The sequence below is a fragment of the Polypterus senegalus genome, chromosome 13 (assembly GCF_016835505.1).
Source record: "Polypterus senegalus isolate Bchr_013 chromosome 13, ASM1683550v1, whole genome shotgun sequence".
NCBI classification, from domain to species: domain Eukaryota; kingdom Metazoa; phylum Chordata; class Cladistia; order Polypteriformes; family Polypteridae; genus Polypterus; species Polypterus senegalus.
Window position 1 is genome coordinate 159526238 of NC_053166.1, and position 15231 is coordinate 159541468.

The following is a 15231-nucleotide window of genomic DNA, read 5'->3' on the forward strand; positions in this document are numbered from 1 at the left end:
ATCCGTAGACAGACAAACCTAAAAACACAAAGCTTTCTGTCATTTAAATGTCATTGACAGTATTCTGGTACTGATGGTGTCTGACTTATACGACAGTTTAAAAGTCCATTAGACTTCTGTCCTCTCGGAGCTGTGTGCTGAAAGGGACCGCCATGCTGAAACCACATAATCCCTTACAGGTTTTTTTAACAGCCGAGATTAGAAAATAGATGTGGCTGATCGAAATGGGCAATTGTCATTTCATTGTCCTGCTGCCAGAAAAGTTACTGGGAGCCCGGGATTCCCGGACATTTTTAACTGCTGGAATTCCCAGGTGAACGGGAATGGCCAAGCTCGCATATATAGCGTGTAAAAATCGCTCAAGAAACAACAGTTATAGTTGAAAATAATTAAGTGGCAGGGTTTTTTTGGCCCACAGTGTAGTGTGTCGCTGATTAATTCAAACAACAACAGACCAGCAGCAGTTTTCAGTCTCCCGGCTCCCACTAAGACTGAGCACAGTGGACTGGGAGGAGTCTGCACTCTGCAGCTCACGAATGCCGGGACGGGGCAGACTTCATTGACGTCTGTGCTGTTGACAGCAACTTGAAAGTGCAGTGTGTCAGTCTGTTGCATCCGCGTTATCTGTGCCAAGAAACTTGCCATCGCGGAATGATGACAAGAAACTGGATGCATCAGTAAAAGCTGAAATGGCGGTGTGTCAGAGCAACGGCAAGCGCGGGCGTTGTTTAGAGCAGGTGTATCAGTACTTCAGTGGAGGCAGAACGTGCTTTCTCAGCGGCTGGCGTACTCTGCACGAAGGTGCGCTTTCGCCTGGACGACTGCACGCGCGACACGTTGTGCTTTCTACCGCAACTAACTAGATACATGTGCTGACAGCACGAACTGCTTGTAGTTACGGTTAGTCTTTTATTGGTGTCAACGTATTGCAGTAGTTTTATTAAAATAAGTGTCGGTTGTTCTAAAACCGTTCACATGTGAGATGCCCGTGCTCTGCATCCCCTGGAGCCTGGGATACCCGAAAATGACATGCTGGATTCCCGAATTCCCGGGAACGGATTCACTAATTGAAACTTTCCATAACTTTCAGCCAATTTCCACGTCACGTTTGTTTTATATAAACCCCGACGTTTGTGTGAGAAATGGCTTAGGCACGTTTCTGAGCATGAGCAAATTTTAGATTTTGAGGCCCCCAGACCTGCTAATATTTATACAGGAATGCTTAAATATAAATGTGGAGTAAAGGAAGAGCTTTTTAAACTCACCTTGAGAAGTGAAACATGATCCTTTGTGCTTTTATATCAGGCTGATCTTAATCAGGAGTGTCTCACAAGATGAGGCATTTTGTCTGGGTCACAGTGGGTTCATGTCACAGTTTTTATTCAAATCTCTTTTGTCGGAAGCGTTTGATTGTTGTTAGAAGTGCTAGTTTAAACACGACGACTTCTTCTTTGTTTGGCTGCTCCCGTTAGGGGACGCCACATCGGATCATCTTCTTCCATATCTTCCTGTCCTCGTCATGTTGCTCCGTCACCCCCATCACCACAGCCATAAACCTTCTCTTAGGCCTTCCTCTTGTCTTTCCTGCCTGGCAGCTCTATCCGTAGCACCCTTTTCCCAGTATACCCAGCATCTCTCTGTGTGAACACGAATGACTTCAGTATTTATCATACATTTTTGAGTGACCCAGCGGAATGCAGTTCATAAATGGTGATGTTACGGTCATTTCATGGTCTTGTCTTTTACTCTCTTGCAGTCACTTGCCCCATACGATCCACACGGGTTCAACAGAAGTGTGTCTGTTCACCAGAGATGAGCCCGATATGTCTGCCGAGAAGACGGAAGCATTCTACAAGAAGCTGCTGGCAGATAAGAACATCCACTGTGTATCAGAAGTGAGTTTGGAACTGAAGTTGAATTTGCGTTTGTGTGGGTTGATGATCACTCCCGGTAATACGGCAGGAAGCTCTACAAATGACTTGCTTTTGCCAGGGGCCTCGTGTGACGCTGAGTTTAGGATGAAGTCATGTCCTCAAATTGACGTCAGTGATGTGGAGCTGCTTCCAGATTTTTTCCTAATTAATGCCTGTAAACAGGGGCATGCAAGAGAGAGATGGCTTCTCCTAACTTAACTTGTGGCATTTTCTATAAATTTCACTTGTTTTTGTTTTTTTTGTGTTGCCCAGTGGAAAAAGGTTCTTGCGGTTGGCATACATGTGCTCCCGAATACATAACACGTACGGTATGACAATTGTAGCTGCAGGAGTGTAAGGCGAGTTCAAGCAACGGGTAAAGCGCCTGCCGAAAGAAATCTCTCGGTCTAAAAGTTTGTTTTAAATGTATTTGGTGAAAATTCAAAGCAAATAATCCACACAAGAATAAAGAAAAAAGGTTGTTACACACACAGAATAAAAAAATGTCTCCTCTAAGCATCGCTTTTCTTATCAAACTTTAGTTGTTTTTATACTTAAAGATGATTTACTTATTCTTCTATACGCTTTAAACATGCGGCGCTGCACATTCATTAAAGCACTTTGTCTTTCATGTTGCTTGGCACTCGGGGCGCGGTTTAAAACCGTGTGCCCTCTACGCCTTATAACTGGCAAGGCAGGTCACTAACTGAGTATAATGTACAGTCACAGAGGCTAGAAATAGTTAGAATATGCCAGTTGAACTTACGGGGTTTGTAAGAACCTCCCAATAGACTGTTTATATCAGTTAAACATTTGTATCACTTACTGTAAATAACTAGCAAATGGCTCTTACAACAGTATTGAACAAAATGTTAGGTTGGTGGAAATAGGTGAGCATTTTTTGGACAGACGCCTTACTTTTCTCTCTAAAGTCGGCAGGGTTAATATGGCTGAGCCCCAAGGTTCATTCAGACACAAGTCACTAATCTAAATATTAAACACTAGCAAAATACCCGCGCTTCGCAGCGGCAAAGTACTGCCTTAAAAGTTTTATTAAAAAGAAATTTTAATCTTTTTAAACTGAGGGAAAATATCCCAATAATTATTTGTTAAGGATCTCTTTGTATACCACATTGTGAGTTCGGCCCTCCGGTTGTAATCTGACCAAGCTGTGTGCTGAGCTTACTCTGAGCATGTAACGTACAGTCGGCCATGTGAACAGTAATCTTGTCTCAAATCTCACAGCTTGGATTGCTGCTGTCATAATCGGTTTGAGTTTCATGGTTTGTTTCAATGACGACAGTATTTGTAGGACTTGTGTTGAAGTGACATTCGCCATCTGTCAAGCGTTGTAAGTATACAACCGGTTTCAGCGATAACTTCACATCCAGCTTTTGAGAGTTTAAACATTCATAAACATCAAAGTGTCCACTACTGAAATCGTCACCTGTCAATCTAAGATGTTTAAGAGGCATTGGCGGTTGTCGAAAGGTGTAAAATATTTGGCCATTTCGGTACACTTGAAAGCGACAACCGAACAATTCAGTGGCAGCCATCAACTCACATGCAGATCCATAAGTGAAGGCCTTAAGCATTTGACTCTTCTAGTGCTCCTGTGTAGTCTAATTATCTCCTGTACGTCATCAGTCCACACCTTGAACCTGTCCAGTCATTCAATACATAAGACACAATGGATATCAAGAGTGAGCCTGATATGGCCGTGCAATATGTAACACAGAGAATGGAAAAGGTAGGTGGTATCTCCGGGCATGGAAACCACTCGGTAAGTGACAGTTCTTTGATCGATGGTGATCACCTCGATAGACATGTTAATGGGGGTACAGTTGGAACGATAAAGGAAATGGGTACCTGAACAATGTAAAGTAAGTCTAAAATACCTTCACAATAACTATAATAGTAATAAATGAGCAATTAAACAGCAAAGAAGCCGTGGATTAAATAAAAAGGCTGTAGTTATCAGCAGGGAGACGTGAATCCTGTGGCGAAGCAAGGAAGGGAATGTAGAGACTGGAGCGACGGACGGCCTTATATAGGCAGGCAGCCAACAACGTGGGAGGTGTTAAGATGGGGGACCCAACGCTGTCTCACACGGTGACCGAGCTGCAGGCTATGGACGTATATATGTACGTAAGTAGGATTCAGTTAGCGTTGGGTACCCGTGTACCAAATTTCTTGAAGATGGGCCCATAAGTAACAAAGACTGTTGAAAAGTTCAATATGTCGGCCGACAGTGGCATCATACCACCGAAATAAGTACGTACATTGGTTTTGGTTAACGCAGGGAAGCCACCTGCCAAATTACGTGAAGATGGGGTCAGCCTTCTACCTACACGGGAAGTTGGAGAATTAGTGACGTTGAAAAGTTCAGTATGGCAGCCGAAAGCGGCGTCATACCACCGAAATAAGTACCAAATTTCTGCCTTCTACCTACACGGGAAGTTGGAGAATTAGTGACGTTGTAAAGTTCAATATGGCGGCCGACAGTGGCATCATACCACTGAAATAAGTAATGCATATTGGTTTCAGTTAGCGCAGGGAAGCCACCTACCAAATTTCGTGAAGATGGGGCCATGAATAAGAAAGTTCAACATGGCGGACGTTGTTGACCATTTTGACCGTTACGCGTAGAATTTCAAAATGAAACCTGCTTAACTTTTGTAAGTAAGCTGTAAGGAATAAGCTGCCAAATTTCAGCCTTCTACCTACACGGGACGTTGGAGAATTAGTGACATTGGAAAGTTCAATATGGCCGCCGACAGTGGCGTCATACCACCGAAATAAGTACGTACATCGGTTTTGGTTAGCGCAGGGAAGCCACCTACCAAATTCCGTGATGATGGGTTCAGCCTTCTTACCTACACGGGAAGTTGGAAAATTAGTGACGTCAGAAAGTTCAATATGGCGGCCGACAGTGGCGTCATACCACCAAAATAAGTACGTACATCGGTTTTGGTTAGCGCAGGGAAGCCGCCTACCAAATTTCGTGAAGATGGGGCCATAAATAAGAAAGTTCAACATGGCGGACGTTGTCGACCGTTATGACCGTTACGTGTAGAATTTCAAAATGAAACCTGCTTAACTTTTGTAAGTACGCTGTAAGGAATGCGCCTGCCAAATTTCAGCTTTCTACCTACATGGGAAGTTGGAGAATTAGTGATGAGTGAGTGAGTCAGTGAGGGCTTTCTTTGCCTTTTATTGTTATAGATAATATGGACAAAGCTGTCCTTCAGGAAGTAAGCTCTGAAAATGTTTAGCGGTATATAAGGACACATCAAAGGATGTGTCTTTCAAAAAATGTCGTCTTGTATTGTAAAGGCTGTTGAATATCAACTCAGACATAGTGTACAGGGTAGCATGGTGGCACAGTGGGTAGCGTCCCCGCTGCCCCATCAGTACTAAATGGTAAGAATTAGTGCTGGGCAGAGATTAAAACTTTTAATTGTGCTTAATCGCATGATTCACAACAAGCACTTTATGTGCAAAATTCAAAAATGAACTCAAAAGTCGTGTATTTGGTTTGCAAACACTTTAAACAAATGAGGTGCTTTTTAACAGCAGTATTCCCTTTACATAATAGCAGTTCAAATATTTCTTGTTAATCTCAACTTAAACATTAATGTAATCAAATCAAATATAAAACCAAAGCTATTTGCCACTGCCAGGGCATTAATGTTTTATCTAGTTTGTTATAGAAACACAAGTTATCGTCAGTGTCCAGAGCCACAATCATGACATTATAACAGGCACCAGCAAGTTAACATTTCTAAATCGGTTTTCTTTTTTATCTGAACAGATACCAGCAGAAATATCTTCTTTTATCAGGGAGCAGCATAAACCGCTGTATGTTCAGTAGCAACTCTTTGAGGGCTAATATTTTTTCTGAAAAGTGCACAAAGCTATGGTTTCACACATAAATCAACCTTAAACTTCTGTTGTGCCTGCTGTTGGCGCCTGTTTGCAGTTGGCTTTGAGGAGGGCAGCTCGACGGCCAGCAGCACTGCACAGCGGGCTGGCTGTCTTTGTGAGACGCAATATGTTTTGTATCTCCTGTCATCGTATATCGTAAGTGTCTGTCCTCCCAGGTGAACGTTGCCAACGGTGTATCAGCCACACAAACGTGTTCAGCACCACGATCAGCTGATGCCAGTACCTCACTTTTGTTTTCGACCTACAGCTCCAGATCACTTGCATCAAAATCGGAGTCTGATTCAGCGATAATACGAAAAAAAATCACCCACAGATTATTTTGCTTGGAGTATTTATTCACGTTGGTATCTTGCCACATGCCATTTTAGAAGCTGTTTGCTCTTCGGTGCTCATGCACGTGCAGGGAATTGAGGTCAAGTTAACAAAGCTGACTTTCCTTCTAGCAAAAGCGTAACGAAAAGCACTGTAACAAGAAGATCACTGATCTCTATCGGTCACTAGCGAGACTGAGCCTTTCAAAGTAATCATAACAAAAACTGCGTTTAACGAGCGGTAAAGTAATTGCCTGCGTTAATGAATGCGTTACCTTGCCCAGCCCTAGTAAGAATATGAGCATAGTAGAACCGACAGGAGATCCCAGCTCTGTGAACAGCATGTCGCTGTCCACCACATTAGTCCCATTTCTCATGCTGTTCCTGAAACATCCAGTCTTTCTGTTGTACTCTTTGCATTATACGGTAACATTCCATAAGTGCAGCTTGCCTAAAGTCGATGTCTCATTACACGACTTTTAGTTGTGGGTTATGTCAGATTTGCTGATCTCGTTGCTTGACCAAATCAGTTTAAATGATTCAAAATTGCCAGGTATGTCACTTTTAGCAGTCACGTGCCAAACTTCAAGCACAGTCGTGCTCGTCCCTTTTGTGTGATGTCCGGCAGAACCAACGCTGTGCAAAGGGATGACAGCTCTGGCGAATTCAGTCGCAACCCCTGGCCTAACCTGCCCCTATTCTGTAGCGGTACATAAAACATGAGACCTCAGACAGATGAGCTTGGAACTTTCTAATACTAGCCAGTCCAGCGTCCTTATACTACCAGACTAAATAATGGTGGCGCTGTCTTGTGTCAAGGAGCGGGCGCTCATTCTCCAAGTCCACAGGCCTGCACTAAAAGGAAAGCAGACTCCTCTATGAAATGATCACGTTTTAAACGACTGCCATGTATGGCGTTATTTCAGTGCCACTATTCTGAGCACTCGTAAAAAAAATATTGAGCGCACGTAAAAAAAGATTGCAAGTGCAAGTGTTGCATTTTGAAGAAATTTATTTTGGCGTACAAAAGCTGAATTTGAGTGAACAAAATTCATTGCTGCGTGCAAAAAATGTATTTCAGTGTTTGCGCTTATCCATATACACACACACAATAGCACCCCTCTGCTCAGTTTTTCATTTGCGCTTGCTCGCAATGTGTTGCTTGTGCTCACAACATTCTCTGCTGCGCGCTCAACTCTCTGTACACCGTTATAAGTGTGCCACAAAACCAACCAATCACAGACTTGGTTTCAAAAATTCTGATTGGCTCTTATGGTCTCCAATCAGCTCGCTAGCTGCTGCATTCCGGAAACAGTCAGTTGGCATGGTTGTATAATGCAACTACATTATACTACACCAACGATAGTCTTAACAAATAATATATTTTAAAATAAAATAATTAAAGATATTATCCACAAATTGGGGTTTAATTGAGTTTAGCTGGATTTAGCTACATTTCGGACTGTTTCCGGAATGCAGCAGCTAGCGAGCTGATTGGAGACCGTAAGAGCCAATCAGAATTTTTGAAACCAAGTCTGTGATTGGTTGGTTTTGTGGCACACTTATAACGGTGTACAGAGAGTTGGCGCTTCGCAGCAGAGAATGTTGTGGCGCAAGCAAACATTCTTGAGCAAGCGCAAATGAAAAAACTGAGCGAGAGGGGGTGCTATTGTGTGTGTGTATATGGATAAGCGCAAACACTGAAATACATTTTTTGCACGCAGCAATGAATTTTGTTCACTCAAATTCAGCTTTTATGCGCTCAAAATAAATTTCTCCTCAAAATGCAACACTTGCACTTGCAATATTTTTTTACGTGCGCTCAGAATAGTGGCACTGAAATAACGCCATAGCCATGATTGTGTTGCATTGGCTGTAGGGTGAAAGTTTGTTGGATTTGCACAGCGCAGATACATGGTGGGCTTTGCCAGACTCATTTCTCGAAAAACGTTTTAAGTTTATTGGCCCATATTGAACTCTATGCTGTTAAATAATTATGTGTGTTTCTTTTCTGATATTTTCAGGTTATTTCCTACAAGGCTTTAAAAAAAGAATACAAGCCATTTGAGGCCAAACGTCGCCTGCTGAGTAATTTCGACCTGTTTCTCGCCGATGCCAGGATTTATCGACTTCTTCCAACTCAGATCGGGAAGCATTTCTATAAGAGCAAGAAGTAAGGCTGTGCAACGAGTGGTCTTAATGTGTGAGGGAGCTTGGGAGGGATTTGTTGGTCACGCGCAGGTCTGATAGAAAGTAGTGACAAGGTATATGGTTGGTTGGACTTATTTCTGAATGTGAGAAAAAATCTGTAACAAATCGATTTATTACTCTGCAAAACAAAGCATCACGGTGTTGACTTGCTGCGTTACCGTACCTGTCTTGAGTATTGGCCAGCAGGTAGCCATTTACTGCCACTGTTGCCTTTCTGTTTTTGGATGGTTTTTCTTTTTTTTTCAGTAAAGGAATTTATTTGTGCAGTTTGCTTGCTGGGTTTTTAAGATTTAAATCTCTCTTGTATTTTTTGTTTCCTTAGAGTACCCATCTCTGTGAACCTGAAACCAGCGGTCTTGGAGAATGAGATAAACAAGGTGATGAAGATGACTGTCCTCACTGTCACCAACAGAGGATGTTGTTGGTGAGTGATGTCCTTCCCAAGCAACGCTTTTTATAGGAGAGCCACTGCCTTGTTTACCGAGCTTACATTCTTCTTTCTCTACGTTAATTTATTTTCATTTAAAATGGATTGTCCAATTTCTGGTGCGTTAATTAAATGTGGCTCTGTGCGTCACATTTTCGTTAAACTTTAAGTTACTTGTGTACTAAACGGACGGCAGTTCCTACCCATTCTAGTGTTGGGCTCCGTGAGGGAGGCGCCCCGGTTGCTTAATTTTTGAAGTTTAAATTATTAGACTGACCCACCTCAACCACAACTACAGTAATCCCTCGCTATATCGCGCTTCGACTTTCGCAGCTTCACTCTATCGCGGATTTTATATGTTAGCATAACTAAATATATAACGCGGATTTTTCGCTGCTTTGCGGGTTCTTTGGACAATGTGTCTTTTTACTTCCTGTACATGCTTCCTCAGTTGGTTTGCCCAGTTGATTTCATACAAGGGACGCTATTGGCGGATGACTGAGAAGCTAACCAATCACAGCACGCAGTTAAGTTCTCCTGACTGAGAAGCTAACCAATCGGAGCACGCAGTTAAGTTCTCCTGACTGAGAAGCTAACCAATCAGAGCCGCAGTTAAGTTCTCCTGACTGAGAAGCTAACCAATCAGAGCACGCAGTTAAGTTCCTGCGTGCTGAATGCAGTGTTAACCAGGAAGTCTCGTCTCGCTCATTCAGCATCAACGTGTTTCGCTGTGTAAAGAGTTGTGCTCTTTTGTGTTTATCTTTGTGTGTAGTCAAGCCCTTCATTATGGCTCCAAAACGATCTGCTACTGCTTCAGGGGCCGTGCCCAAGCGCAAAAGGAAGATGTTAACGATTGCCGAAAAGGTTTAAACGTTTTGGATTTGTTGAAGGCTACGATTCTTTTTATTTAAAAAGTAGGAAAGGAATATAAGATCTACGGCCGCAGTGTCCTTTTAACCAGGGTGCAAAACGAGTTGTAAGTGGACGTAATAAGGCGGTAGTCTGGATGGAATCTGCTTTAGGGATTTGGATTGAAGAAGAACAACGGCGGTGCTACAGAGTCACCTGAAGAGACTCCTTTAGAAGAGCTGTAACGCTCTCCTTTGTTGTGCAGTAAAATTAAACTCATTGTTATCGGACAAGTCATCGTGTCATTGTTGGTGAGTAACTATAATTAATTTTCTACTTACAGTACTTAGTACATGTATGTACGTTTAGTGTCACTGTACACACATTTACTGTATATTATTTTTCTTGCGTTGTACGTATTTATTGCTGGTGGCCTGTCTATCATAATGGCTGTAACATATGTGATATCGGAGACACTCAATATCTTTAAAATAATATTTAGGTTTTACTGTATATAAACAGTGTGTTTATATACATAATTTCAATGACTCTTACCTAAAATCTAAGAGAATACAAAGGGATTGTGCTGTATAACTCTGTGGGGAATATTTATAAAGAGTGTGGGAGAGTTTATAAGGGCTTAAAATATATAAAAATAACCATACAAACAATATGGTTTCTACTTTGCGAATTTTCACCTATCGCGGGGGGTTCTGGAGCATAACTCCAGATTGAGGAGGGATTACTGTAGTAACCTTAAAGTTAGTGGGGCTGGAGCATATTTGCCTATAGGTCCCAAATGTTAATGTCCCCTTTGGGTGCCTAATGTTAAAAAAACGAAAATATGATTTGCGTCACGAGAAGAGAATAGGTTAGCCGTCTGTGGCGTCTGTTTGGTACACAAGTACCAGCTTTAATTATATTATGTAGGAAGCTGTTAATTTTTCGTGAAAATCTGTGACAGTCTCGCACTGTAAATATAAGGGGTCTAGAGCAGGGGTTCTCAAACTCGGTCCTGTGGGACCCCCTGTGGCTGCAGGGTTTTGTTCCAACCAACTTCCATTTTTCATTGGACTCTTAGCCTAATTATGTGAGTCATTATTTCCCTGTTTCTGTGTTTTGGACTCAATGTAGAAATTACAAACTTAATTTGGTAGATTTTTATTAAAAAGTAATAAGTACTTATATGGGGAATATGTATTTTTAAATTATCAATATTTTCAACCTACTTTTCATTCTGCTTTTTCTGCTAATTAGCGGGTCTGACACTGAAGTCGTTGCTGCTTTCATCATTCTGGGGGTCTGCTATGCTGGTTGTTAATTGTCACTATTAGGGTTAAATCAGAGGTCACTAACAGGCGGACCTCGGTCCGCATCCGGACCAAAGCTGTCTCATCGGACCTTGACTTACAGCCAAAACAAAGGTTATCATTTAAACATGATGGGGCTTCTATTTTTACCCGGCGCAGCTTTGTAATCTTCACGGTAATGGTGAGGAAATACACAGTATCTGGCGCTAAGCCATTTCACGTGATACCTCTCATCCAATCAAGTCTGCGGATTCTAGTCGGTGAACGTTGTTTTACGAATCCATGTACGCAAACAGAGGAGGGATTTTTCAGAGATCGGTTGAAAAGAAGAAAGATAGTGAAGCGTGTGTTAGAGGCAAGGTCAGGAACGAAGCGTTTGAAAGAAATGTAGCGATAAAAATAAAGACTACTGAGAGATACTGTGAGACTGTGCTGGATAAAGAAGAGGCAGTGACACGGCGAAAGGGACAGAAATATCTGGAGCAAATGGCTCTCTAAAAGAAGGAAAGTGGACAGCGAAAATAGGGTATTTAAAAACTAAATATCGTTCCAGGCTCAACAATGAACACCTCCACATGTCTATGAGAATGGCTCTGACTCCATTCAAGACCAGGTTTAAAACCCTGGCAGGACAAGCTAGAGCTCAATTCTCTCACTGAGCAAAAGAGTGTGGCAATGAATATAAGAGGGAAGAAAATGGGCATTTAAACCTGTTACATTGTTAAGATGTGTTGAGATTTGTTATCTGTGAAATTGGTTGAGACTTGAGTCAAAATGTGAAACAGAAAAGGGAAATGTTAAGCTTTTCTCCATTCCTTTTGTATTCTTCTGAAGTTTAGCACTTTATTTAAGCATGCACAGTTTTCATAATTTATTTTTGTCTTATTTTGAAGTGCAGCCCTACTTTTGTTTATTAAATTAAAGAAGAAATTATACACTGACAGAACAAAAAAGTACATATTTGCAGTCATACATAAATGTTCAGTTCTGTGTTTGAAAATAAATATTGTCAAAAGGATTATGAATTGTACTAAACTAATTTGATTTGAAAGTCTAGTATTAATTACATGCAGATGTTGATACAACTACTAGGCTACTTAAATAGACATGATACTAAATAGTTAAGACAACATGATCTTCAGACGGACCGGACCTTTGCTTCAAGAAATTTTCTCTGACTGGACCTCGATAGATTTTAGTTGAAGACCCCTGGGTTAAATGAACGGAGAAAACTACACGGGAAAATCATAGGAAAACAATAAAAGAGAGTTAAGCATTTATAGCTTTAGAAAAAAATAGAAATATTTCTACTGTAAATGTCTCTCTATTATAAAAAATAAAATGTTGGCAGGGAGATGAGACGTGAGCTTCTCAGAAGATGATTTGACGTCCCACGAGTAGGGATAGGAATCAAAATCCGGTTCTTGTTGAGAACCGGTCCTTCCCACTGTTTCAATTCCTTGGAATTGTTTGCCATTTTTGCAAACGATTCCCCTATCGATTCAGTCACCTCGAATGACGTCGCCACGTTGCGTAGCGTCCTTTACCCAGCAGGAAACATGGCGCCTAAGTGGCACAAACGCTCAAAAGTTTGCAAAGTAGATATTTCATCAAAGGGGGGAAACGCTACGAATATGCAAAAGCATTTCCTCACAAAACACGCGATAACCTTAAATTAATGTCGTGTTTTTGATCCGCCTCGGACTAGTGAATCTCAACCCAGCAGCAACGGTAACGTTTGCAAGTCCTCTTCCGTTAATACGGCAGGGTAACTAATCAACTAACATTGCATATTATGTTAGCGCGATTTGCCTTATTGCAAAACCTGCTATTACTGTGCATTGCATTTAGATGACCATGACGAGTTCTCGCTTCAGTCTACCGGTAGCTTCTCGTTTCACAGAGTGTGTGCAGGCGTCCTCCACCCCGTCTGAGAGGGTGTTCTCCACAGCTGGAGAGACCATAAGTCCAGAAAGATCACATATCCTTCCTGAAAAAGCAGATACAGTATGCTTATATTTCTGTAAAAGAATTGTTAATTCTCCATAGTTTATGGTTGCAGAATTGCACAGTGCACAGTTCCATTGGACTTGACTTGATTGTATTTGTTGCTGGCTGATGTAGTTTTATTTTTGAGTGCTCAGCTCATATATACTTTTAAAAAGGAGAGTGTAAATGTTACTGGACATTCTTGTGTAATTGCTACAGAATAATTTATGTTATACTTTGTTATTGCTACAGAAGAATATTTGTTTTATTATTATTTTACATTTACAAATTTTTTTTCTGGGGACCCCGTGGCACCCCATCGAGGAGCCGTAGGCTGTGGATCTCTTAAGATCTCACTGTTGGGTTTGTAAGGTCATGCTACTCCTAAATTTCTATCTTGTTCAAAGATAAGATATAAAACAAAGTTCTAAGCTAAGCGACCTGTGTGTTCTCCTTTTTTAAAGAATCGATAGGAGAATCGAATTGTTAAACAGAATCGAAAATAGAATCGGAATCGTGAAAATCTTATCAATTCCTATCCCTATTCACGAGAGACACTTTAATGTCACGTGAGACAAGGTAGTGAGACAGAAGGACGGCTGCTGTACAGGCTTTTAAATGATCGACGCGCAGTGCGACAAGCAGAACACGCAGCAGCAGCACAAAGCCAGCAGCTGATCCGTCTGCATCTCCTTAGCGTATGTTCAGCTCCCCCCCTTCACAGGAGAGACGCAAAGTGGCAGGAGCGTAGCGCGCCTCCTGTCTTGGTTGAGCTAGCGATTGAGACATGATCATCTCAGAGACTCTTTGACAAAACGTGAGATTATACATTACAATCTTAGGAAGCAAAACCAGTGAGACGGTTGTAGCGAGTTCCTCTTAAGTTGGATGAGGAGCCCGACACACAGAAAATCTCCTGCTCTTAAGAAAAATAATTCTATTAGGAACGGAACCAGACCAAACCTTAGCCCCAATTTTATGTCCTCAGCTAGCGTTGTTTTTTATGAATTTATAAAAAGGAAATAGCCACCCCAACAATTATTTAAACAAACAAAAGAATATGTATTATAAATCAATCAAATAAACGATAAACACCCTCTAACCAATCCTTAGCAAATCTTTAACAACTAAACAAACCCTAATAACACTTCTGTGATACACTCCCCATAAAACGGCAAAACAGAAAAGATAGGAAGAAAGAAAGCAAGCAAGGAAAAGAAATGCAAATATCCCCTCTTTACAGACAACACGCCTAGGTTCACAGCACTGAAATATATATATACAAATATAAATTAGACACACATACAGTCCCCCCATGTTCCCCAGTCCCTTCGATATTAACTTTGTTTTAAGTCTCTATCCACACAGCCTGGGAAGTCTGCAATAAATCCAGTGATCAAGTCAGATATGTTCCGCTGACTCATATGCTGTATATATATGTAAAAGAAGCGATCTCACCGGCCTGGCTGTCACAAGCCATCTACTAAAGCAGATTGGGACCGACCAGGACTGAGGGAGTAACAAGAGAGGCAAATGTTCAAAACAGAAGGTAATTTATTTATACCACGATAAAAAAAATTATTGAAGTTGTTGAAGGAAAAAAAGAACAAAAAAAATGATGGACAAAAATGTATAAATAATCCAGTGATAAGACACAATCAAATTATAAAGAGAAAAAAAGACAAAAAATAGAAATTGGGAAACACCAAGGCTCTTAGGCCTTGTTCACCTGGCGTTAAAATCGGCGTTTTTGCGGTCGTGGCGTCCGGTGGCGGATCAAGCGCCGAGTGTTTTCTACGTAGGAGTCAATGAGAGTGTTCACACGGGCTTTGGTGGCGTCGTTTGTCGGCTCTTGGCGTTTATATGGCATCAAAAAGCGTTGCATGCAGCTTTTCTTGCCGTTCAAAACCCAGCGAGCGCAAGGAAACCGCTTCTAGTTCGTTTTCTGCGCGTTTATTTTACGCGGAGGGCGTGAGGGCATTCAGTGCATAACACGGTGTAGCGCACACTCAACTACTGTTTCCTTACCTCAAAGTGACAAGTAGTCTCTCTTCGGGGATAACACCAAGTCGCATATTGGTTGATCGGCGTGCAATGTGGCATTGCACCAGCTGCAGCAGACAATCAAAAGTGGAAACCGACATCCGACAGTAATTAAAAAATTTGCGCTGAAATTTTCGCATTTCTTCATAAAGCACAAAAAAACTTCCTTTAACTCGACGTTGTGGAGTCAGAGGATGAACCAGTAGCGGCGGCGATTTTTCTCTCCCTAT

At 41.6% G+C, this 15231-nt stretch overlaps 1 protein-coding gene across 1 annotated transcript in view; it reads left to right on the forward strand.

The window, feature by feature from the left end:
• rsl1d1 (ribosomal L1 domain containing 1) overlaps positions 1 to 15231 on the forward strand; it is a 50438-nt gene that overhangs the window by 12822 nt on the left and 22385 nt on the right. Inside the window, exons 3-5 of the mRNA XM_039774946.1 lie at positions 1757 to 1895; positions 8197 to 8345; positions 8706 to 8807. Coding sequence (XP_039630880.1) covers positions 1757 to 1895; positions 8197 to 8345; positions 8706 to 8807 — 390 coding nt within the window. The remainder of the gene's footprint in view (positions 1 to 1756; positions 1896 to 8196; positions 8346 to 8705; positions 8808 to 15231) is intronic.